Source organism: Prunus dulcis, chromosome 4 (assembly GCF_902201215.1).
Source record: "Prunus dulcis chromosome 4, ALMONDv2, whole genome shotgun sequence".
Lineage (NCBI taxonomy): Eukaryota > Viridiplantae > Streptophyta > Magnoliopsida > Rosales > Rosaceae > Prunus > Prunus dulcis.
In genome coordinates this window covers 16,599,799-16,625,778 of record NC_047653.1, presented here as the reverse complement: position 1 = coordinate 16,625,778, position 25,980 = coordinate 16,599,799, and the positions used below count along the sequence as shown (strand labels likewise).

At 37.2% G+C, this 25,980-nt stretch overlaps 2 protein-coding genes across 6 annotated transcripts; both read right to left on the bottom strand.

Annotated features, from left to right (window-relative positions):
* Nucleotides 1-807: 807 nt before the first annotated feature.
* Nucleotides 808-1,799, bottom strand: LOC117626315 (formin-like protein 20). Its single transcript, XM_034357983.1, has one exon. It carries the CDS (start codon nucleotides 1,427-1,429, stop codon nucleotides 998-1,000), a length of 432 nt encoding a protein of 143 aa, XP_034213874.1. The 5' UTR covers nucleotides 1,430-1,799; the 3' UTR covers nucleotides 808-997.
* Nucleotides 1,800-1,876: 77 nt separating this feature from the next.
* LOC117624046 (nudix hydrolase 10-like) lies at nucleotides 1,877-16,256 on the bottom strand. 5 transcript variants are annotated; one of them, XM_034355163.1, is made up of 9 exons: nucleotides 16,048-16,256; nucleotides 15,380-15,594; nucleotides 9,549-9,614; nucleotides 9,084-9,221; nucleotides 8,695-8,772; nucleotides 8,549-8,599; nucleotides 8,372-8,406; nucleotides 2,522-2,630; nucleotides 1,877-2,306 (listed from the first exon to the last, which is right to left on the bottom strand). In XM_034355163.1, the coding sequence occupies exons 2-9, from the start codon at nucleotides 15,554-15,556 to the stop codon at nucleotides 2,094-2,096; spliced, it is 867 nt and encodes a 288-aa protein (XP_034211054.1). In that variant the 5' UTR covers nucleotides 15,557-15,594; nucleotides 16,048-16,256; the 3' UTR covers nucleotides 1,877-2,093. The 5 variants fall into 5 exon arrangements, with proteins under 5 accessions (XP_034211054.1, XP_034211057.1, XP_034211058.1 ...); XM_034355166.1 differs by having other exon boundaries at nucleotides 15,380-15,565; XM_034355167.1 differs by having other exon boundaries at nucleotides 15,380-15,505.
* Between the last annotated feature and the right edge of the window lie 9,724 nt (nucleotides 16,257-25,980).

The following is a 25,980-nucleotide window of genomic DNA, read 5'->3' as shown; positions in this document are numbered from 1 at the left end:
TCTCATCAAACACGTTCTCTAACCCTAATCTCTTCATAAAGAGAGAACTAAAACAGTTATGAGAGAGAGAGACCTGGATTCTTAAGCTGTTCGTATCTTTTGCTCGTGTTGCTGATGCTGTGATTGAATGAGTTCTGAGATCGTGTACTCAAGGAAGATGGCGCCAGATATGTCTTATATGTATTTGTGGTTATGTTAAAGATCATGAACACTTGCATAGAAATCTAACATTTTGATGAATAATGAGGTTTGGAGTCTCAAAATTTGGTTTGGTTCGAGACTCATAAGATTGGGAATGGTCAAGTTGATGCTTCTATTTCTACTCTAAAACTTATTTCTTACGCACAAGAACATGAATATCAGCTCAGCACAAAAAATATGAGAGAATGTGAATTGGATAAGTATGAGAGTTATAGCTGCTCACGTCTTGTGTACCGCTTAGCAGAGCAATTCAAATTCGCCAGCAATTGATACATGTTTTGGCATGTTTTGGCATTCGTCAAATTCGCCAGATACAAACACAAGGTGGATAAGTTCATTTCAAAGAACGTCACAAGTTTGTCACTAGCCATACATCAATCCAGAAAGATCAAGCTCTTTCTGCTACTTGGCAGCGGCACAGACAGACAAACCGACCTCTGTCTCAAAGCCCACCGATCTCTCTCTCTCTCTCTCTCTCTGTGTAACACTCATGCAGTTCATGTTGAGAGTATTTACCCGACACAGGAAATGAAAGCTTTTTGCCTTAGTTGCTCATAGCGTCGCGGATTTCTCCACCCATTACCAATTGATTTCGATCCATTTCGGAAAAGTGAGAAGATTACATTAATTAAGTACATTTTACATGAACCCAAGTTGCAGAACTCATAAACAAATTAATAATAATAAAAGTAGAACCTACCTTTGACAATATTAAAAAGGGTTTATTGCCTACATACATGAGATTTAGAAAATTGATGTACTCCTACACAAAAAGACCAGAAAATAGCATGTAGACTTAAAAGAAAACAGCTGAGAAGGACAACAACAGCATCATAACTGAAAGGAAGATTGGCAAAGCAGATGAAGCTGCACCTGCATGGGTGCCATCAGGGTAAGGAACAAATCCTCCTGAGGCACCTGGTGGAGAGAGATATTGAGGGTACTGGCAGCACTGAGCAGGCTGAGTTGGGGGGCATTTTCCTTGACCATGCTGTTGAGGCGGCGGCGGCGGGTAGCTAGGAATTGATGGTGGGGGTGGTCCTGGTGGAGGAGGGCCATATAAAGGGTACCCTGGATTTGGAATGGAAGGAGGGCACTGACATGTAGGGCAATTGGCACAATCTGTAGGAGAAGATATGGAATCTCTAGTGATATCCCCAGTGAAAACAAGGTTGAAGAAGACAGAGAAACAGAGTGCTGTGACAAAAACAAGTTTTGCAGGAAACATTGCTTCCTCCTTCTCTATCCTCTGGCTAGAAAGAAAAGTTGAAAAGAAATATAGGAAGGAAAGATGGGAAATGAATTATGAGTGAGGAAGCTATATTGGATTAATTCATTTTGTAGAATTCCACCACCAGCTTCCAACTGTGGGTTTCTGAATCCCGGATTTGGTGCCGCATGGCAGACCATTTGTCATAACAATGTACAGGTAGCATACAAGCTTTAACTTACATGCATGCTTCTACAATATATGGACAACTCAAAAAAATAAAAAAATTGTTTTGTTTTTGGAATGGGAGAGTCTAATAACAACAATCTATGTGTGGGTCCACATACCTTAAATTTGATGACAGTCGCTTCACATCAAATATTTTTTGTTTTAGTTTTTACCAATTAGGTCTTAATTAATTTAGTGGTTTTTTTTTTTTTTTTTTCCCTCTAATGTTAGAAGAGATCTCAAATTTGGTCCTTGTTTGTTCCCCATTGGTCACAAAAGCAAATGCACTGTTCTCCCTTGGAATCACAAGTGATCAGTTATGACTCTATTCGTTATACTCTCAACCTACTACTTACTACATCAACCAGTGCAACATTACAGAAAACACAGATAAATGGAGGAAGTATAAATTGAAAAACATTGTAGGGTTAAAGAAAAAAAATGATAAAAGCATCTAGGATGATTGATCAGGAGAACTTAAGCACTGCATCTGCTGCCTATTCAAATATAAAAAACTCAACTCATCGTCAAAAACTGATGTTATATGCAGTGGAGAAAACCCAGCATAGTCTCTGTCTAATTTCAACGAGCCCAGTTCAAGAATGTACTTGAAGAGTGCATGCGCCTGGGTGACTGGTTGAGCTGCATACTCCTCAAGTGGCATCCACTAGAAATAAAACAATGCCATAAAATTTTAGTCAATTGGTGTATGCATTTGACTGAATTCTCATTTTTGAAAGAATCTGAATTTTGGCATGTATGAGAGAAGCAATGATTGCTTAAGTTCACAGAGAATTTTTTATTTTTTATTGTTTGAAACATTATGATCTACCAAAATTAAATTTGAGCAGCATGTCAAACACATTATCAACCAAGAAGTACCTTGGCTGCCTCAATCTCCAGTTCTTGCTTTTCGATGTCAAAGGTTCTAGGATGCAGCATACACACAAAAAATAGATCTGACTTCTCAAAGAATGTATTGTGTGATTGCCTGAAGGTAACACGAAACCATGACTATTTCACAATATTATGTTTATATATCATACTATATATAAAGAAGAAGAAAAGAAAAGATTTGAAGTTCCACAAATTTGGTATTTATGAGAAGCAAAGCCTTTGATGGACCCCAAAAGCAGTAAAAGAAACACCAACAAATTACATGATTGATGCCAGAGTCTCCTGCACAGCACTCTAGTAGGATTTATGTTCATCAGAAACATGGCTTGAGATATGTGATTAAAGTAGTGGAGTCAGAGATAGAATTGGAGCTGGACCAGATTAGAGAAAGAACCATTGGCTTAATCTTAAGCCTGCTTTTGATTCAGTTAGAATTTAGTATCTCCTATTTTTTTCTAACTGCAGAACTATTTCCATTTTATCATTTTCTAGGAAAGCACAATATAAAAAGAGTTTAGCATCTAAATGACCCAAATGACAAAAGAACTTTGTGTGAGGTTGGTTTTCCTAAGAGTGAACCCCCCTTTCAGTTACCCAAATTACGCAATCTTCAAGGTGACCCCCCCTTTCAGTGACATCCTTGAAATATAATTTAGATAGCCAAAAATACCAGGAGAACTTGGGTCGACTTTCTTTTCTGACATGTATAACTTGGTTTTTCCCACTCCAATCAAATTCGATATAATATTAATGGGTTTCCTCGTTAGTGGAGCAAAGAAAAAGAAGGAAATAAATATTAAATAAAATAAAAGAAAGAACGGAAAATTTTGAAGAAAACGAACGGAAGAGAAAATGAAAAACTCTCTCGTATGCAAGGCCATCAATTTGTTAGGAACGTTGGCTATAAAAGCAGCTGCCTTCTTTCAGTTCAAATCATCCCTTAGAAAACTAAAACTCAGACAGTTTTGAGAGATACGAAAACCTCACTTGTGTGAGAAAGAAAATCCTCTTGAGAGAAAAATCAGGAGAGAGTTTAGCCACCGGTGTTTGGTGAGATTATTATTGTATTCTCATTATTTTTCTTAGTGGAAGATAGAGTGTTATTTTTTGCCCATTTTATTTACACAAGGCTGGGAGAAGTCAAATCCTGGGAGTGCCATATTTATTTATTGGCTCTTTGATTTTTCGCAATCTTTCCCAACAAGTGGTATCAGAGCTTCGGCTCAAAAATTATATTCTTGTGTAATTTAAGATGGAGGAGTCATCGTCATCATCATCAGCAACAATGTTAAAATTGACTGCATCCAATTACTCCATTTGGAATCCAAGAATGGAGGACATCCTTTACTGCAAGGATTTGTATGAGCCCCTTCAATTGCTGGGACAAAAACCAGCAGGGAAGTCAGACGATGCGTGGAGCATTCTGAATAGAAAAGTTGTCGGACAAATCCGACAATGGGTGGATCAAAGTGTGTTCCACCATGTGTCACAAGAGACGGATGCATACAAATTATGGACAAAATTGTCGTCCATGTACGAGCGGAAGACCGCTCAAAATAAAGCATCGGTTATCCGACGGTTGGTAAACCTTAAGTACAGAGATGGTCGAAGTGTTACCGAGCATCTCAGTGACTTCCAAGGTTTGATCAACCTGTTGACGAATATGAAGATGGTGCTTGATGATGAGTTACAAGCACTAGTGTTACTCAGCTCTTTGCCTGATAGCTGGGATACACTAGTAGTATCCTTAAGCAATTCAGCTCCTCAAGGTGTTCTTACATTGGACATAGTTAAAGATAGCATGTTCAATGAAGAAGCAAGGAGGAAAGAACAAGGTGTAGTAGCCGAGTCAGAAGCCCTCGTCTCAGAGTATCGTGGAAGAACTAACAATAGAAAATTCCACAGGCGAGACAAGTCAAAGGGCAGGTCAAGAGATGGCTCGAGAGGAAGGTCCAAGACAAGAAAGGACCTAGAATGTTACCATTGTGGCGGGATAGGCCACATGAAAAGAGAGTGCAGGTTGTTTAAACGAGAGCAAGATAGAGGTAACGAAAAGAGTGATGCCAGGCACACGACCGCAACTACCTCTGATGGAAATGAGGTAATTATTCTATGTGGTGATGGCTTCGTTAATTTGTCCTCTCAAGATACATGCTGGATAGTGGACTCTGGTGCATCATTTCATGTCACCTCACGGAGGGACTTCTTTACATCTTACACCAATGGAGATTTTGGTAATGTGAGGATGGGAAATGACAAATTGTCCAAGATCGTGGGAAGATGAGATATTTCCCTTGAAACCAACACAAGTTGTCACTTGGTCCTCAAGGATGTGAGACATGTTCCAGACATGCGTCTTAATCTAATCTCCACTGGATTACTTGACGATGAAGGATACACCAATGTCTTTGTTGAAGGGAAATGGAAACTCAGCAAGAACTCTCTTGTCCTAGCACGAGGGAAGAAGGAGAACACCTTATACATGACACATGCAAAAGTCAGTAATGGGTACGTAAATGCTCTCGCAAAAGACTCAATCGAGCTATGGCATAAATGGCCCGGTCACATGAGTGAGAAAGGGCTACAAATTCTAGCCAAAAAAGAGGCACTGACTGGGATGAAGAAAGGCATGCCTCTAAAATCATGCACGCATTGCTTGGCTGGAAAGCAGCATAGAGCTTCGTTTCAACATGGTCATGCACAAAGAAAACCCAATGTATTGGATGTTGTGTACTCTGATGTTTGTGGTCCTATGACCACTAGTACTCTTGGTGGTGCAAGATATTTTGTTACCTTCATTGACGATCATTCCAGGAAGGTATGGGCTTACGCACTTAGAACAAAAAATCAAGTGTATGAAGTTTTCAAGCAGTTTCATGCTAGCGTTGAACGAGAGACTGGTAGAAGCTTCAAATGTATTCGCACCGATAATGGAGGAGAATATATGGGGGCGTTTAGAAACTACTGTAGAAGTAACGGAATCAGGCATGAAAGATCTGTTCGAAGACTCCTCAGCATAATGGCATAGCTGAGAGAATGAACAGAACAATTGTTGAAAGAATAAGAACAATGTTATCTCATGCCAAGCTGCCCAAAAGTTTTTGGGGTGAAGCCCTGATGACTGCGGTTGATCTAATCAACCTTTCTCCTTCAGCACCTTTGAATGGTGATGTCCCGAACAAGTTCTGGTCGGGAAAAGACGTTTCCTACAATCATCTGAAAGTTTTTGGTTGTAGAGCTTTTGTTCATATTCCTAAAGACGAGAGATCCAAGCTCGACGCAAAGTCGAAAGAATGTATCTTCGTGGGATATGGGAATGAAGAATTCGGTTACAGGTTATGGGATCCTGTAGCTAGAAAGATTATTAGAAGTAGAGATGTTGTCTTCTTTGAAGATCAGAACATTGAAGACATTCGAAGAGGTGATAAACCTAATAATCCTAGAGAATATCCAGCTAACTTGGATCCAGTTCCTTCTCCATTGGAGCACAATGACGGGCGAGATGAATTCAATGATACTGATGATCTAGCTAGTGATCCTATTATAAATGAACCAGTTGATGATGACATGAGTGATGATTATACAACTGATGGTATAGTAGATGACGAAGCTGATGAGGGGCTAGAAGTACAAGCCGATGAAGAGCCAGCGGCCGAATTACAACCAAGAAGATCGACCAGGGTACGGAGACCTCCGAGTAGGTATTCTCCAGATGATTACGTTCTCCTAACAGACGGGGGAGAACCAGAATGCTATAAAGAAGCATTGACTCATGATCAACAAGATGAGTGGTTGAAAGCCATGCATGAAGAGATGCAATCTCTGCATGAGAACCACACATATGATCTAGTGAACCTACCAAAAGGTAGAAGAGCACTCAAGAACAAATGGGTGTATCGACTGAAGACGGAAGAAAACAACTCTAAGCCCAGGTTTAAGGCAAGGCTAGTTGTGAAAGGTTTCAGTCAGAAGAAAGGAATTGACTTTGAAGAGATTTTCTCACCCGTAGTGAAGATGTCATCCATACGGGTTGTACTCGGTTTGGCTGCAAGCCTGAATCTCGAGATCGAACAGCTAGATGTGAAGACAACTTTTCTTCACGGAGATCTTGAAGAAGAAATCTACATGGAGCAGCCAGAAGGATTCAAAGTCAAAGGAAAAGAAGATTTGGTATGTCGGTTGAAAAAGAGCTTATATGGACTCAAGCAGGCGCCTCGACAATGGTACAAGAAGTTTGATTCCTTCATGATTGAACACAGATATCGAAGGACTACTTCAGACCATTGTGTATTTGTGAAAAGATTTGATGATGGTGAATTCATCATACTTCTTCTCTATGTCGATGACATGTTGATCGTAGGACAAAACAGTGACAAGATTAGCAAGCTGAAGAAAGAGTTGAGCAAGTCTTTTGCTATGAAAGACTTAGGACCCGCAAAACGAATCCTCGGTATGAGTATATCCCGTGATAGAAAAAATCGGAAGTTGAGGTTATCACAAGAAAGTTATATCGAGAAGGTACTAAAGCGGTTTAACATGGATAAAGCAAAACCAGTTTCTACTCCATTTCCTAGTCACTTCAAGCTTAGTTCAAAGCAGAGTCCCACATGTGAGAAAGAAAAAGAAAACATGGCTATGGTGCCATATTCCTCAGCTGTTGGTAGTCTGATGTATGCAATGATTTGCACGAGGCCAGACATAACGCACGCAGTTGGCGTTGTAAGCAGATTCCTGTCTAAACCAGGCAGAGAGCATTGGAATGCTGTGAAGTGGATTCTCAGATATCTCAGGGGTACTTCCAAAATGAGTTTGTGCTTTGGAGGTGGAAAACCTGAATTGATTGGCTACACAGATGCAGACATGGCAGGAGATCTTGATTCCAGAAAATCTACTTCAGGATACCTGATTACATTTTCAGGGGGAGCAGTTTCATGGCAATCAAAGTTACAGAAATGTGTTGCTCTATCAACTACAGAGGCAGAGTTTATTGCAGCTACTGAAGCATGCAAAGAAATGCTTTGGATGAAGCGATTCCTACAAGAATTAGGGCAAGAGCAGCACAAATACATTTTGCATTGCGATAGTCAGAGTGCGATCCACTTGAGCAAGAATCCGAGTTTTCACTCGAGGTCGAAGCACATTGATGTGCGATATCACTAGATACGTGATGTGTTGGAGTCAAAGCAATTACAGCTTGAGAAAATCCATACTGATGACAATAGTTCAGATATGATGACCAAGTCCTTACCTAAGGACAAGTACGAATTTTGCAGAAGAGCAGTTGGACTACTGGAGCCCTCCACCTAAGTCGAGAGGGGGAGATTGATGGGTTTCCCTCGTTAGTTGAGGAGAGAAAAAGAAGGAAATAAATATTAAATAAAATAAAAGAAAGGACAGGAAAATTTGAAGAAAACGAACGGAAGAGAAAATGAGAAAAACTCTCTCGCATGCAAGGCCACCAATTTGTTAGGAACGTTGGCTATAAAAGCAGCTGCCTTCTTTCAGTTCAAATCATCCCTTAGAAAACTAAAGCTCAGACAGTTTTGAGAGATACGAAAACCTTATTTGTGTGAGAGAGAAAATCCTCTCGAGAGAAAAATCAGGAGAGAGTTTAGCCACCTGTGTTTGGTGAGATTATTATTGTATTCTCATTATTTTTCTTAGTGGAAGATAGAGTGTTATTTTTTGCCCATTTTATTTATACAAAGCTGGGAGAAGTCAGATCCTGAGAGTGCCATATTTATTTATTGGCTCTTTGATTTTTCGCAATCTTTTCCAACAAATATAACAATTCCATCAAAACATACAGTGATTCAAGACTGTGCAAACTTGTACCTGAATGCTAATACCTCCAAAAAGTCTGCATCAATCTGAATCAGTTAAAACCAGTGGTCTTCATCACACCAAAATATTGGTAACATAAACTACAAGGTATGAAAGGAACAATATATATATAACAATATATATATATATATATATATATATATATATTGATAGACATTGAGAACTTACCCCCGTCTCTTCTTTAACTTCTCTTACAGCTGCCTTAAAAATATCCTCGCCCTATATTGAAGAGCTCATTTAATGTCCAAAAGTAACAAGCATCATAGTTTTGAATAATTAAAAATCTTCTTAGTCCAGGACCTTAAGGTAAATACCTCGTCAACAACTCCAGTTGGGATTTTCCACACACCTTTCCCTTGGAACCTGCCACACTTCTCCTGGACTACAAGCATCTACGCAGAAGAAATCAAATTTCAAAACCAACAACAGATGACGACAAGGTTGACAAACTGAAGACAAAAGATAAGACTACTGTATCAGAAACACAGATGAACAAGGGTGATGAACAAAGTCAAAAACTTGACTATATGCACAAGGGCTGAATTAGAAGACTGCGACATTCCATTTAACTAAACCAGTAAATGCATTCTTGTACTACCTTTGTCCAGTGGATAAGCAATAGTAGACAACAAAAGTGCCAGCAGCTACTCAGTGTTTTACATTTATCCAAAACAATTAAGCAACGGTAGATAAGAGCAAGCACCTCTTTTTTATCATTCACAACAATGGCCCCAACACCTACTCGGTGTGAAGCATTTGCAGGTAGAGTATTAGTAGTTTCAGGAATCCAATAAACAAGCATGAGGTAGTGTGGCTCAGCATGATGATATCGAAACCCCTCCTGGCATCAACATAATAGATGTAAGCCAAGACAACAGATTTATCAAGATTAATGGGCAGAACATGACATTAAGCAGTCATCAAATCATAACTGCATTGTACCTTAACTGCCTGATTTTTTATTTATTAAAAAAAAGAAGATGAAAGAAAAATAAATAAAACTAATTTTTATGTTGAAATTTAGTTTCTTCAAGTTAAAACCTATTGTGCCAGAAGCTATGTAGAGTATTAGCTCGTTGCCTTCTCTTTCATGGTACATATACGTATTTACTAAAATGTACATGGAGATAGTTACGGTGCAAATGTATTAATACTGCAGAGTAATTACCTTAACTGTCGTTTCGACAAGATTTACAAGCTCAATGGGCAATTTTATCCACACACCCTTCTTGCCCTGAATATGAAAAATGATTGAATAGAAGGAAGAAACAATCAGAACATCCACCAAGAAAAAGATAAACCATGTTGCCAAATTCATTAATCACACACATACACAAACATAAATACATACATACATACATACATACATATTAGTAGATTTACGTATATTTCAAACGGCTGGCATGCTGAATTATTAGATAAAGATCATACCATATGATGGTACATTGTAAACAAAGAAAGATTTTACCTACTACCACGTACCTCAACTTCGTATCTCAGTTACACTATTAAATATTAATCAACCCCGACAGAAATCTTGAGAGATGACTTGGGTTCAAGTCGACACCTAAGGATTTATTAAAAGTTGGTTTCAAACCAATGTCAAATTTTGAGACTGAGCAGTTTCTCCAAAACTGAAAGCCATTTTTCAACAATAAACATGAATATCATTTGGAATCCTCTCAAACGAAAGATGGTAAGTAAGAATAGAACTGAAATGAGTACACAGTCATTATATAAAAGTGATGTATAAATCATGGTTATTATCTTATTGAAATGGATCAAAGTACACCATATTCTGACACACTGCGTGATGCAGAACACACAGAGAGAGAAAGAGAGAGAGAGAGAGACAGACAGAGAAGAAGTAAGAAATGAAAAGAAAAGAAAAAAGAACAATAGACAGGCAAAGAATATAAATATTTTTAAAAAGGATTTTTATCACAAAACGTCCCTGATGTTTGCGAAACTATCAGATTGCATCCTTAAAGTTTTTTTCTATCACTCTTGGTCCCTAACGTTAATATAGGTGCTCTTAAATAGTTAATCTGTCAAAAAAACTGTTAAATTCAGGGATATAATCGTCAAATCAATTCAAATTAAAAAATATATATATATTTTTTAATTTCCTTTCCTTCTCTCTCTCTTTCTTCTTCTGCTTCTTTCTCTCTTTCTTTTCTTCTTCTTTCTCTCCGCTAGATTCGTTATAGCAAACACATCCAAATTTCTCTGCCACCATCCGAAAGAATGAGCTTATAGCGGACCCCATGACCATCTGAAAGCTACCACGAAGAGGCAGATCACTGCCACCACCAATACTGAGAATCCTTTTGATAGCTCTTGATTCTCACCGAACTTGACCCCCAAGATTATGGCGACTATGACTCGTTTCACATTCAAGAGGAGAGAATATTAAGTGTTCAGAAAGCCTTCTAGAAATCCAAAGGAAAGAAGGAATTTTAATCTGTTGTTTGTGTTTATGAAGAAAGAGAGATCAATTTTACCTGGCATATAATCATTATTATTCCATCACTAATAAGCAAAACTCTTCGACTGAGCTTGTCAACTATTGCAGTAGATATCAGTGTAGACGAAACAAGAACTGCTCCAGTTAAAGCAGAGGAGTAGAGAGCGGCATTTCCCCCAAACCCCATAATTTGAAACAACACTGGAGCATAGAAGAGAATTGAATTTATGCATGTGAGGATCTGAAATGTTGGCATGAAGATTTCCATAACCAGTTGAGGCCTGTTCCTTCTCTCCAGGATGTTTCTGAAAGGGTGCTTTATTGCACTAGCAAACTCACTTGCATCTAACATGTCCTGAAACTCTGCATTGACATTTTCAATTCCTCTGATTCTCTCCAGAAGTTTTCGTCCTTCTTCTTTACTTCCTCGTTCAATTAAGCTATTTGGTGTCTCAGGAAGAAATATTCCTCCCACTGTCATTACTATAGCAGGTACTATAGCGAGGCCAAGAGAGAGCCTCCAACCCCATGGTTCGAGCTTTTGTGTTCCATAGTTTACCATGTTTGCTATGAAGATTCCTAGCGTAGTTGCCAACTGAAACATCATGTTTAAGCCTCCTCGAAGATGAGTCGGCGCCATCTCTGATGGATATAGTGGAATAGCCTTTTAAGATATAGTGCAGTAGTTTTTTTCATGCACAAGCATTTTTTGTTTGTACACCGTTTTGAAGAATTTATGAAGAAATCCATCCATTGAGGTAACCCCACCTATTGATTGTTTACCAACATTTTAAATGAAATCTTCAGGAATCTGGCGGAGAGAAAGAAGAAGAAGAAAAGAAAGAGAGAAAGAAGAAGAAGAAAGAAAGAGTATATATATTTTATAATTTTTGATTGATTTGACGATTATATCCCTAGATTTAACAGTTTTTTTAACAGAGGGACTATTTAAGAGCACCTATATTAACGTTAGGGATCATAAGTGATAGAAAAAAACTTTAAGGATGTAATCTGATAGTTTCGCAAACGTCAGGGACTTTTTGTGATAAAAAGCCTTTTAAAAAAGTCTATTTGTAAAATCTAATATATAGAGCTAATCCAAAACCAACTAAAACTAAAATCTGCATTCAAAATTCCCCAATAAAAATCCCTGAAATTATGATTTTCATCGTTCTCCATTACTCTCACCTGATTTTAAGAAAATCAATCTCAAATTTTGTAATATCACAGTACTCGTTTGCAAACTTTGGAACTTCGACCAATTTTTTTCATCTAGCGCCGGAAATAGCAACTAGTAAGATCAACAGATGAATTCTTTTCAGCCATACAAGTGGATTGACCAGGAAACATAAAATCAATAGTTATAACCATTTCCTTGACAGGCTCACTAAATGGCATGACTCCTAACTTAGTGTTTTCCATGTTTTGTGAGCTTCATAGTCTCCCTTGCCTTGCTTGATGTCTACAATATATAATTCTTGTTCCAAAAGTTTCATGTTATCCTTGACTATTGCAATCCACAACCTCTAATTTTTTCATACTTTTCTTTATGCTCTTCATGATGATGCGGAATGAGAGGAGAAGAAATTTACTCTACAACCTTTCCTTTAATATCCTTAAAATATTGATTAAAGACTCCATCAAAGGTTTGGCCAAGGGTGTGACAGAGCTGAGTAACAGTTTCCGAGCTAATGTTACCAGATTGAGAAAATCTTCCTTTTCTTTCTCAAGATAAACTGAAATTTGTAAACCTATTTGAACACTTGTTATAAAATTGGATGCCCATCATAAATATGTCCCTGCAACATAGTTGTAGCTGAAACAAGACTCTGATATGATTGATACTCGATAGCAACTTGGTATTACTTCAAAAACGTGTCAATCCCAGCACACATCCATAAAGCGAGAATAGTTTCTTTCTTGTATAGGAATAAAGGCAGCATGCTTGACAATTCACATCAACCTACCAGGGTATACACAGTGATGAACTGTGACCAGAACAGTTAGATTTAGCCTACCTTCAATCAGTGAATTCAAATCCCTAATTATGATTTCTATCATCAGCTTGGCAACTAAAAACCAATACTTAAAGGACACGTATCACTAGGCCTGGGCACAGTCTAGTTTGGTTCGGTTCTCGCTTAAAATTGAAACCGAAACTGCACTATTCATCCGGTCCAGTTCGGTCCGGTTTATAATCAAAATGAGCGACAAAACCAAACCAATCCGGATCTATAAAGATTGGTTCGGTTCTCCCGGTTCCCGGTTTCAAACTGTTTTTTTTTTTCTTCCTTACACTCATATCTAATCACTTCCCCTACAACCCAAAACCATATAAGAATAATCTCAAACATAAACAAAGGAATACAAATAAACCAAGCTAAAAACATATTCAACAATAACAGATCTAAACTGCTAGACATATTCAACAAACAAATGCCCACATATCTAATTTTAGATCTAAAGGTGGGGGAGAGAGAGAGATAAATAAACCAAATACCAGAGAAAGAGAAGAAAATCGCAGAGAAAGAAGGAGAAAAACCAGAGCAAGAAAACTGCGCCAGAGAAAGAGAGAGGAAAAAGAGAGGGAAAAAAAAAGGGACGAAGAGAAGGAGAGAGAAAGGGAGAGAAAAAGAAGAGGAAGAAGAGACGGAGAGAGAGGGAAAAAAAGAGAAAAGGAAGAAGATGAGATGGATAGACAAAAAAAATTAAATGAAAGAAGACGAAGAAGAAAATGTGGCAACGTTTCCAGGATCCCAATATTTTCTCGGATCCCTATATTCTCTTTTCCATATTCCAAGACTTCACGCAGCCTCCATCAAGGTCCGTCGGCATTTTAAAGGTTTCAAGGATTATTTTCGTCAAAACCGATCTTGCTTTGCGGATCTCACGGAGTTACTTTTTCAAAAGCATCTTGATAGCCTCTCAAATTTCTGTGAATAATCGCTACCATTTTGTCAATTGGGGCTGTTATTTCGTTCTCATTTGGTTAGGAAATCCAGTTTGCTGAGAAAAAGATGCATATTTGAGGTTTAACTCAGTGTTATCTTTTCCTTTTCTCTTTGGGTGTTTTCCTTTAGGTATTTTTGGGCTTGTGACTTCTTTTTTGGTTGGAACGATGTCAATTTCCGTAAATTCATCCGACCGGATTTGTGAAAATGGAATCCAGCTTGTTGAACTACTTCTTGCAACCAATGATGTCCATGGAGGAGTTATTGTAGACATGAAGGATGCTATGGACGCTCAGCACTTTCTTATTCTGCTTAGGGCTTCAATCTCACAATGGAGGAGAGAGGTGCTATTATCTATTATATATTTTATTGGATGTCAACTTGTCCATTAGACAATTTTTGTTTAAATGTTTGATTGCTTTATTTTTTAAATCTAGTATACATCTAAGTGATACATAGGGGTGGACATAAGAACCAGAGAACCGAAAAAACCGAGTTGACTAAAAAGTCAACAAAAAATTCAAAAACCAAATCGGACCAGTTCAGACCGGTTCTGAATCCAATTTTATCTCTCTCAAAATTGCAATAAACCGAACCAGACCGAATTAAATATAAATATAATTATTTACTGAGATATATATATACTTGAGCCATCTCCAAGCCCAACTTCAACAAACTCCAGGCCCAATTTTTTGTTTACTTTATACCATAAAAAACAAAAAACAAATATTTTTCTTTTACTTTCCCAAAACTGACGACAAGACAAGACATGCTATCATATCATCTTTTCATTTCCCTCATTTTTCTCCCTCACTCTAAAAGTCTCTTCTTCGTCTTCTTTCATTTAATTTAATTTTTTTTTCTATCCATCTCATCTTCCTTTTCTCTTTTTTCCCTGACTCTTTGTCTCTTCTTCCTCTTCTTTTTCTCTCCCTTTCTCTCTCCTTCTCTTCTTCCTTTTTTTTTAATCCCTATCTTTTTCCTCTCTTTCTCTGGCGCAGTTTTCTTGCTCTGGTTTTTCTCCTTCTTTCTCTGCAATTTTCTTCTCTTTCTCTGGTATTTGGTTTATTTATGTCTCTCTCTCTCTCTCTCTCTCTCTCTCTCTCTCTCTCTTTGTAGATCTAAAATTAGATATGTGGACATTTGTTTGTTGAATATGTTTAGCAGTTTAGATCTGTTAATTGTTGAATATGTTTTTAGCTTGGTTTATTTGCATTCCTTTGTTTATGTTTGAGATTATTCTTATATGGTTTTGGGTTGTAGGGGAAGTGATTAGATATGAGTGTAAGGAAGGAAAAAAAAAACAGTTTGAAACCGGGAACTGGGAGAACCGAACCGATCTTTATAGATCCGGATTGGTTCGATTTTGCCACTCATTGTAATTATAAACCGGACCGAATTGGACCGGATGAATAGTGCGATTTCGGTTTCAATTTTAAACGAGAATTTGTCCAAACCGGACCGTGCCCAGACCTACTTAGATGTATACTAGATTGAAAAAATAAAGGAATCAAACTATTAAACAAAAATTGTCTAATGAACAAGTTGACATCTAATAAAATATATAATAGATAATAGCACCTTTCTCCTCCATTGTGAGATTGAAGCCCTAAGCAGAGTAAGAAAGTGCTGAGCTTCCATAGCATCCTTCATGTCTACAATAACTCCTCCATGGGCATCATTGGTTGCAGGAAGTAGTTCGACGGGCTGGATTCCATTTTCACAAACCCGGTCGGATGAATTTACAGAAATTGACATCGTTCCAACCAAAAACGAAGTCACAAGCCCAAAAATACCTAAAGGAAAACACCCAAAGAGAAAAGGAGAAGATAACACTGAGTTACACCTCAAATATGCATCTTTTTCTCAGCAAACTGGATTTCCTAACCAAATAACAGTCCCAATTGACAAAATGGTAGCGATTATTCATGAAATCACTATGGTTGGCAGCTATACTTCACTCGTTAAAATCCAAAATTCTTTTGTAACATTCATACAAATCCATTATCATTTTCTTAGAATATCACATTGCACACAGATAATAAAACAGTGGATAGGTCAAAACCATTCAAGTGCAACAATAAGAACCATTATTACAAATTCTATCAATTCCATCAAACAGATAATGAAAAAAAAAATCAAAATCAAAATCAAAATCACATTTCAGAGAAGAACAACAACAGATACAAGAAGCTTGAAATATTATTATTGACACAAGCAAATATATAGGAAAACTATAAAAGATGAACCTGAAGTGAGCACCGAAACAGACCCTAAGACAGATTTGAATTCGTGAAGAAATGCTGCGAGTTCCACAAGTCTTTGATTTTTCACTCTGTTCAGCTCCCCTATCCGAAAGTCCCAACTCTCGACAGTCCACCCTTATAAATAATAATTGTAAGGGTGGGGATGGGAAAAACCTACTCTATGGCGAAATGGGGGTTGACGTAGTTCCACCCATTCGCATAACCAATAGGATCGCTCATTGAGTCATCTGGGTCCGCTTTTGAATAGCCGCCAATGTTGTTTGGGCTTGCGTGGAGGAGTATTAGTGGGTGGGGACCGCCATTAGTGATGGAGTGCAGCGGAGAAACGTACGTTAAGGGTTCGGGCCATAGTCCATATAATTGTGCTCCTTTTGCTGTTTCAAAGTTGGGTCTTACCCAACTTCGGATAGAGTGTGCTTTTCACCTGTTTCAACTCGTAAGTGCTTTTATTAGAAAGTATGTTATCTTTATCAAAAGTTCAAGCGTTTTTCTGAAGAATTGTTTGGGAGTAATTTTAGATAGACTAATAATTATTTATTTATATAATTATTTTAAAATAATTTTATGTAAAAGTATATAAGAGTATGTGGGAGGTGTTTTTTCTTATAATTGCTTAAAATTATTTAAAGTGATCATAAGGAGAAGAATGTGGGAGATGCTTCTACATATATGTGATTTTGGCTCTCTTAGAATTACTCTCAAACGAGTCCTAAAAAAGCACTTAACAGTGCTTCTTCAAAAACATTTTTATAATTCATAAGCTCTTTCAAATTTTATGACAAACGATGTTAGAGGCCCTTTTCATTGTGTGTAATCGTAAAGGGTCACAAATCTCCTAGCTTCAGAAATAGGCAAGAGCTTGTGTTTAATTGCGAGTGTGCTACTATTAGCCGTTTAAAACCCTAATAGACTTGAATGAAATTAAAGTAACTTGCGCACCAAGAAACCTAACTTCTAACCAAACAATTGTGTATTGAATAGGAAACTGATTCACTGTTGATTATTTTCTGTACCTCAAGACAAATTAGGAATTTTGTTATGAAACTAAAGGAATTGTGGAGAGAATTGAGGTATAGAGAAAACATAGAAATATGATATTTTCATTGAGACTTTCTTCTGTGTTTTGCAAATGAGAAGGAAGCCTTCTTTTATATGCAAAGGCCTTGGCTGGAGAAAGGAAAGCTTTGGGCTCCACTTATTAGTTACAACACTTCCCCTTGGAGACCACAATGTATGTGATGTTTCGTTAAAAACCTTGCCAGTAAAACCCAGTGGGACAAAAACTAGTCGAAGGGAAAAAGAGTACATAACCATATGTAACTTAAAATTCTATGTATATTGACACGCGTGCGATACTGTCTCGTTAAAACCTTGCCAGGAAAAACTTAGTGGGATAAAAACCTGGACGAAGGAAAAAGAGTGCAATGTGTGAAGATCTTTATTGACAGCACGCTCCCTTGATGCTTGGCAAAATATCTTTTAAGCCACACTTTGATCATCTTTCTGAATGTCATAGTTGACACTGTTTCTGTGAGTCAATCTTGTAATATTGTTGAATGCTCTCCCTGAAGAATATCTCCCCCTGATATCTTCATGACTATCTTTCTAGAGGGAAGATCTTTGGGACTGAGTGAATGATGTAGCCATCAATAATTCATGTAGTTGTGTAAGCAAATATATTTCCAGTGAGCTATTTCTATGTAAACTAGAGAAATTTCTAGAGTTCGCGAATCAAACAAAACCTGGGCTATTTGTAAGTTCACTTGAAAAGAATATGTCCATATATGGTTTTATGCAGAGATAGCATCAAATATGTCTCACATCATCCCAAAATGGTGGTGATGGAGTTGAGCTCTATCTGAAAAATATAATGTCCGGTCCAGTATACTTCTGGAAAATCATTTAAGTGCCTAATGGATAACCCACATAAAAATGCTTCAATACTTTCTTAATATAAACAAGAATCTCGTTGGCATAATTCTCGATCTTCAGGCTGAAACAAATATTTCTTGAACTCTTCAGGAGTTTTAATCAATTATCAACTCTTCAGGAGTTGTAATGTATTGTAACCATATTATAATTAATGTACTCACCGAGACAATTTATACATATTAATATTGAGTACAAAATTTGTGCTCCAGGCACGTCCTTCAAAGACCTGCTTCATGCAAACAATCCTTCAGGGATTTTATTTAAGGGATTACACTTCATGACACATTATATAGCTTTATATCTAGCCATTTGTTCTGCTTGTACATCTTTAGGGAATCGCTTCTGGCGATATGCTCCGTGCATTTAATAACCCTTAAAGATAACATGTTGGTCTCCATAAATGTGCAATAAGAAGGCACGATTGTATTTGTAAATAAGGAGAACCTCAACATTCCTTGTTTCTATCAGAAACATTGTGTCATATAAATTGAGTATATTCCTTTTTTATTCCGAACACCCAGGTATAACTTTCAGGGTTAACATCTTTTAGGGTTCCTACTATGGGTTTGTTCCTTCACGTTCATTCTCATATGTAATGGAATTGCCTCTTTTCCATTTTTGGCCAATGATATTGTCGACATTTAATAATAGAATGTGGTTCCAATCAACGCATCCCATTGATGATTTGAGTAGCTACTCCAAATCAAAAAATTTCATTCATCAATTCGTGACCCCACTATTCTCATGTGCATGTGCATGCATCAATTATAAGCATTTCTTTGCTTCTGGGTACCCAAGACACTCAAGGGGCTCTTATTGTCTCTTTCTAAACAGACATCTCTTATAGGATGAATTATGTGAGAATGTGGATCTTAACCTCCAATGGAGCCTTTTTTTATAGTAGGGCGTGGATAATCTCCATTCAGGGAGTTGGAATATTTAGAACTCATATATCTGTCATGTTGCAAGCATGCCACAGATTAATACATACATGTCAATTAATTGTCCTTCTAGGACTTTAAACCATATAATTTGCTACGCATTAGGCATGCACCGTATTAATATTGACATGTTAATGGATTGTCCCTTCGGGACTTCAATCCATATCATTTGCTACGCAACAGGCGTGCATCATATTGATCACTGCTATACCCACGTATGTTCTATTCTTATGGGACTTTAATCTATGCAGTGTATTATCAATGTATTCAACTTGCAATCTATGAAATTTGCATAATAATTCATGAATACATATTAGAATGATACAAGCCATTCTTCTGGAATGGGCATAATACAAGTTGTTCTTCTGGAACGATCTATAATGCAAGTCATTCTTATGGAACGATCTATAATACAAGTTGGTTACCTTTAAGGATGTCATACAAAATACCAAAATAAGAGTACAAGCATGAAATAACACAAGTATTGCTTACATCCTTAGGTGGGAGAAACTTTGCTCAAATATCATTCAAGCTCATATCGGCTTAGCAAATACAATGTAATGTTTGATGATCTAGTTATATCCTGGAAGAGAAAAACTCACAATTCTTTTGTCTCTGTCAAAAAATAACCCTCAGTGTTAGGATCACTATATGGATTCTTTCTTCAGATGTTCGTTCTAAAGAAATAAAATCCCTAATGAACAGAGAGTTATAAAAGAAAGAAAAGATACAAAGAATTGTGATATTGATTGCAAGGTAGGTAAGTAATCAGGGAAGGAAACTGGTGAGGTAACAGACAACAAACTCTTATTTCTCCTAGCATAGAAGACCTTCAGGAGATTAGAGCATGTGGTCGTCCTAAAAGCTTCCTGACATCACCGAAACGTGATTAGGGATAGTCTCGCTTCCTGAGTGGATGATGAGAGATAGTCTTGCTTCTCAAGCACACCGAGCGCTCACTGATAGGAAAAACAAGTGAATATTACATCATTGGATATGGAGAAAATTAGAGAAAACTGGGTGTATTATGTAAAGAAAATTCCATTAGTAACATATTTATACACAAATTAGAGGAATAGGTAGATCCGATGAATTTCAAATTAACCACATAAATTTGTGAGGTTATCGATATGCTTTTGAAAAAGTAACTTCGTGAAATCCGCAAAGCAAGATCAGCTTTGACGAAAATAATCCTTGAAACCCTTAAAGTGCCGACGGACCTTTATGGAGGCCGCGTGAAGTCTTGGAATATGGAAAAGAAAAAGAGACTATGGGAATCCAAGAAAATATTGGGATCCTGGAAACATTGCCACATTTTCGTCTATAGATATTGCCTTAGTAATGCCTGATTGGAGTAACTGCGTTTCAACTCAACTTCCTTCCATTTTCTGAAAATTCAATTTTTCTAAGACTTTCCTTGAAACTCTTTTAAAATGGCTTCCTCTTCTTCTCCCCCAAATCATTTAGATTTAAATGTTGCTCCCAAAATAACCCGTGACGCTAAAGTCTGGCATCCATCCTTTATATCCCAAAATTGTTATCTCACTGTTAATGATTATGTGATGATGAATGATACGCCTACTGTCATAGTAGCTAGGAATTTCCTTACTCCTATGGATGAAATACTGTTAACGGGAAGGTCTGACAAAGAGGCTATTGACGACTCAATGAATTTTAGCATTCAGAGTGTTGTTTCTGTTTCTAACATGGTTGATCGTTTGCATGCCAGAGCAAACGAGATTCGGGAGTAGAACACTGAAAATTCGTCTCTTCAGAGAATGCTTCATGTGTCATAGCAAGAGGTTGAAAAACTTAAAGAGGAAAATAAGGCCTTATTAAAACTGGTGAGTTCATACTCCATTGATACACAAATAAGGCTTGACATGCTGCAGATTTCCAATGAAAAGATTCTGGGAGACCACGAAAGGCTCATGGCTAAGCCTAAGAGGCGCCATCCTCTTCCTTCAAAGGCTTCCAGAACGTAATGGAATTTTATAGATTTTACAGAGCCCGCTCCTTCCTTGCAGGTGAAGCGAATATATCTGTTGTATGCTCCTTTCCTGTTATAATAATTGGGTAAATTCTTAAATTTAAACTTGATTTTTACATCTTTTCAAAATGACAGTTTGGAATCTTGTGCCTTATAGGTTCAAATAACCACATCAAATCTCTCAAATTACATATTTCAATGCATGTGAGTCCGGAATTTTTTGCCCGGACTAAACACGACCTCAGAATTTATTTGCCCTTTTCAAATGGGCATGAGATATAAATTGAGTAAAAGCCATGATAATATTGCAATATAGTTGTGAAGAGCATTAACTACTATATACCCAAAACTTCAGGTTCAGGACCTCTCATATATTTGGATCCATGGGCTTCCAGCCCAGATCATATAATATAACAAAATATGTGGGGAGCCTCAATTCATCCTTTGAGGTTTATCTTGATATTATCCATTTCACGGTGTATTCTTAACAACCGGAATCCACAAAATATATTTCTTCATTGAGGTGTTGATTATAACATAATTGAACTTTATTGAATTCATCATTTTCTTATGCCAAAGAAATATGTGGTGTACCACAATTTGCAATAATACCTCAAGAGTTGTCCATTTAACTACTGGAACTTCAGGTTCTCAATATTGTCAGATATCGCATATTTTCATGGTATGGACATTTTTATAATTTTCCGTACATATTTCGGGACTTTAGGCCCTTACATAATTGTCCATGTTTTGAGGAGCTTCTGGCTTCTCATTTAATTGCTCATCCATGAGTTTAAGGAATTGCAGGTTCTCTTTTGCAGATAGTGACAGTTTACCCAAAATGGTTAATTTTTATGCATACGTCACTATTCATGTATATGATACTATTCATCATCAAGGAACTCCAGGTCCTTATTTACATGTCAAGGATCAAAGATCTTCAGGTCCGATCACTTGTTTACAAATATAGTATCGGAGAGATTGCCAGCTCTCATATTATTATCATCATCAAGGATCTTCAAGTTCTGATCTAGTTGTATAATGAGGATTAAGAAACTTCTGGTCTTGATCTCTGTATGCTATAAAACTCATCATACTGCACAATTAATTCATAAAATAAATTGCTTGTAAATAAATTGCTGGTATGGACGATAAACTCACACCATACTTTAAATAAAGGTAAATGTGCGGTAAAATAAATTCATTAATTAAATTCCTTCATGTATGGACGTTAATCCCGCACCATACTTTAAATAATAAAGTCAATGTGTGATAAAGTAAACGTGCTTGTATGGGCACTAAATCTACTCCATACTTTTAAATAAAAAGTAAAGGCAATTGTGTGGATGATAAACCCGCGCCACACCTTAAACAAATATAGTTATATAGGTAATAAAACTTCACCAAACAATAAGTAAAATAAATATGCGATAAAATAAATGTGGAGATAAAACCACCACTAAAAATATAAGAAGTAAAACCGTCCCTTAAAAGTACAATAATAGAATTACAATATATATATATATAATCAGACAAACAAAGAAACTAGTGCATGATGGATATGACGCTCTCCCTTTCCACCTGCCATTAGCTCACCCGCACTAATAGTCATATTAAAAACAAAATAATGGAAAAGATAAAAGGAAAGCTTATCTTTTTTTGTTTTTGTTTTTGTTTTTGTTTTTGTTTTTTTTCCAGCATTTGCTAACTTTCTTCATTTGTCATACAGGGACAAAAGGCTAGGGACAAAAGATGGAGTGGGAGCCAGGACACCTAAAGCAATTTGGAATCCAACTTGGTGGGCTGTGATTAGAAAGAGAGAGGCTTGAGTGGGAATGCTCCAAACACTGAAGCAAACCCAATTCGAATCTGAAAGGGGAAAGAAAGCAAAGATATTTTATTTTATTTTATTTTATTTTATTTCCCATAGATGCCAAAGCCTCTGCCTTTGGATGAAAAGGGACGGCGACTTTTCTGGTTTTCTTTGTGAAAAAGCCTTGGGCATCTACACCCACTAACATTATATTCTTCCGCTGTTTCCATGGCTACAGCGTTCTCATTTGTTAGGATTGGTGCAATGCTTGAAAATGGACTCAACCATGGCAGCGACCTCATCTTCCCTAATGGGTCTGCCTCTGAGAGCCTCGATCCACTTGGGAGAGAAAAGCTCCAGAGTGCACACCTTCCTCACGTACGTTAACATCATTAAACATAGCATAATCCGTACGTTGAACTCATACAGTGGGCCGGAGAGCACTTAGACCTACAGAAACACTACAAGTAGAAGACCATCAATTGAATGGACCTTTAAAGTGAAGGTAAAACAAAAAGGAAGCAATCCAGATTTAACCAGAGTGCAGAGACAGATTAAATATTGTTCTTATCTGGGTCAATCTTCTCAGGAGATTCCTCCTCTTGTATTAATCCCACCTCACCATTCTCATACCCTCCTCTAGCATGAGCCACCACCACTTCTCATCTACACTTGTGACTTCCAAATTTTGGGTATTCATCCCGAGGCAGAGCCAAAACTGAAGTATTACTTCTGGTTTTGTTAGTTGGCTGATCAAAGAAACCGACTTTGTACTTTGGAAATGACTCAACCACAGAAGAGTTGCAATTGTAGAGCAAAAAGAAGTCAGCTTGATTTGAAGCCAACTTCTACTGATCATTGGGAAATTGGTAAGTTTTGAAGATGTCCAGTAACCGAAAAAGAAAAACCCTGATGGGGGCTGACTGGTCTGGTCTTCCTCAAGAACTTGTTTTGTTGGGTTTTTGTTTTGAAGCTATAGAGAGTGACAGAGAGAGAGAGAGAGAGTAAAGATCTGAGACAGTGGGAACAAAGCTTCACAGAAGCTATATTGCTACATAGAAGAGCATGAGCAACTCAACCAAACCTAATAAAGAAAAGCAATGACGCAGAGTGCTTTGATCGAATATCCCAGCTGGTATTTTAGAGATATTCGTACTCATAATGTGTTATGAAACTAGAGGAATTGTATAGAGAATTGAGGTATAGAGAAAACATAGAAATCTGATATTTTCATTGAGACTTTCTCCTGTGTTTTACAAATGAGAAGGAAGCCTTCTTTTTTAGGCAAAGGCATGAAGGAAATTAGGAACGTTATGTAATTGTTATTTAGTTTCCTTTTATTAGTTGATTGTAATTGATTTGGAGTAGTCTCCAAGTAACCTAGTATTCCTAGTTAAGCTTGTAATATCTCTATAAATACTTAGCCTTTTGGCTCTATCAATAACAATCGAGAATTATTCTTCTCAACACCGTCTCCAATTTGCTCCTTTTTTATTTATTTTTATAATCTCTCTTTCATCATTATTTTTCATTCTCTCCTCTTTTTCCAAATCTCGACCCTCTACAAGCTTCGGATTTGAGGGGCAGATATGGGAGATAGATACATTGTCACACATCAACTGCACATGAGCAGCTGCACACCATCATTAATAGCTTCCTGTTTGGGCCAAAAATCTGCACGCCCAGCCCACTGCTGGAGGCCTAGGAAAGACTAAGCAATCTCAGGATCCAAACAATTTGGGCTTTTTGTTCAATTGGAATCGAGAGCCCAAAATAAAAAAAATCCATGTCAAATTTTGGGCAGCCACCAAAATGTTTCTTAAGATTTGGCGAATTTCCAACACACCCAGCCCATTTCTTTTTCAGAGAAGGGCCATGAGACAAAATATTTGGGGCTTTTTATCCACTAAGAAAAGAGACTAGCCCAGCCTTTTTACCAATTAATCTCTACCACAGAAGATTGACAAAATCAGAAGATCTTTTCTAAACAACCCCACGTGATTACATGGCTTTGAAAAGTCAAAATTTTCAACTCTTACAGAGAGGTTGATAGGAAATTAATGAAGGCAGGTCTTACAGAAGGACTTCTCTATTTTTTCAGCCAAAAGTAGAAGATCAGAATCTTTTTATATACATATATATAGAGAAGCTCTGCATCAAAACAGCTGCCTTTCCAAGAGATAAGCATGCTATATTTTCTAAAGAGATAAGTAGGGTACAGATAGTTGTTCATCTGAAAAATCAAACTAACCATCATGACAAATTGAACTCCTACAAAGAGCAGTTAGGAGTTGAAAAAGGATTAAACTTTCTTTCGAAAAACAGAGAAAGGACTGACTGTTGATAGTTTCTTGACAGAATAGATAAAAATCCCATTTTCTTTGATACTTTAAATAAAAAGATCTTGCCTTTAGGAAATCTGCCGCCCATTATTAAAAGACTAAATCCCACTCCAGCATTTCCTATAAAAATGAGAGAAGGTGAACAGATGAAAGACAGCCAAAAAATCAATCAAACACAAAAAACTCAAAATGATCACTTGATCTCAAAAGCCTTCAAAACACTAAAGCAACTAAAAACTCATCGAGCCACAAGAAACAAGTCAGCTGTAATCCAAAATCTCCAACCTCAGTTCAGTTTCAGAGAAATAGTCATTCAAAGCGAGACTTCTCTTGTTACAAATTTGGTTCAACATAAGCCAAATCAAGCAGAGTTTGGGTTTTACAAATATGAAAACCTCAACAAATTTATGGGGAGCCCTGATCAAGCAAAACAGGTACCACAGTGCAGTTTCAGCTCAGTAATCATCAAAACCAGCCACTTCTACCCTTTCCAGATTGAAGAAGTCCCAATTCTGCCAGTTCAAAAAGCCTTCCAAGGCTTGAAATAGATTAAAGCTCTGCCACACTCGAATGTTGGTATCGTTTTATAGCCGAAACTTGACAGCTGAAGGTGTTGATAGTTCAATCCAGCATAGACATATCTAGTCCAGCCCGGATCAGAAGCATCTATTCAGGCAGAAATTGAAGTCCAGCTTTTTTTTTGTTCTTTTAGAGTTGGCCTTTCCTTTTTGAGCTTTGTAAGAAGGCAGTTCTATTTAAAAACAGTCACTTTTTTATAATTTATTTTGGCAAGAGCTACCAGTTTTTGTACTGTGAAAAATTGTGAAGTCCTCACTAGTCTGAGGCAAGAAAAGAACTTACTTGGGAAAGATTCATCACCCAAATTCACAATCGCTT

What these genes read in the sequence shown, in the direction of transcription:
- LOC117626315 (XM_034357983.1), bottom strand. Translation starts at nt 1,429, where the DNA reads ATGTTTCCTGCAAAACTTGTTTTTGTCACAGCACTCTGTTTCTCTGTC.
- LOC117624046 (XM_034355163.1), bottom strand. Translation starts at nt 15,556, where the DNA reads ATGTCAATTTCTGTAAATTCATCCGACCGGGTTTGTGAAAATGGAATC. An exon ending in TCTCACAATGGAGGAGAAAG is followed by an intron (nt 9,615 to 15,379) that starts GTGCTATTATCT and finishes TTTCATATTCAG; the next exon opens with GGCAAGAAGGGTGTGTGGAT. An exon ending in TTGTGAATGATAAAAAAGAG is followed by an intron (nt 8,773 to 9,083) that starts GTGCTTGCTCTT and finishes TCTTCTGCGTAG; the next exon opens with ATGCTTGTAGTCCAGGAGAA.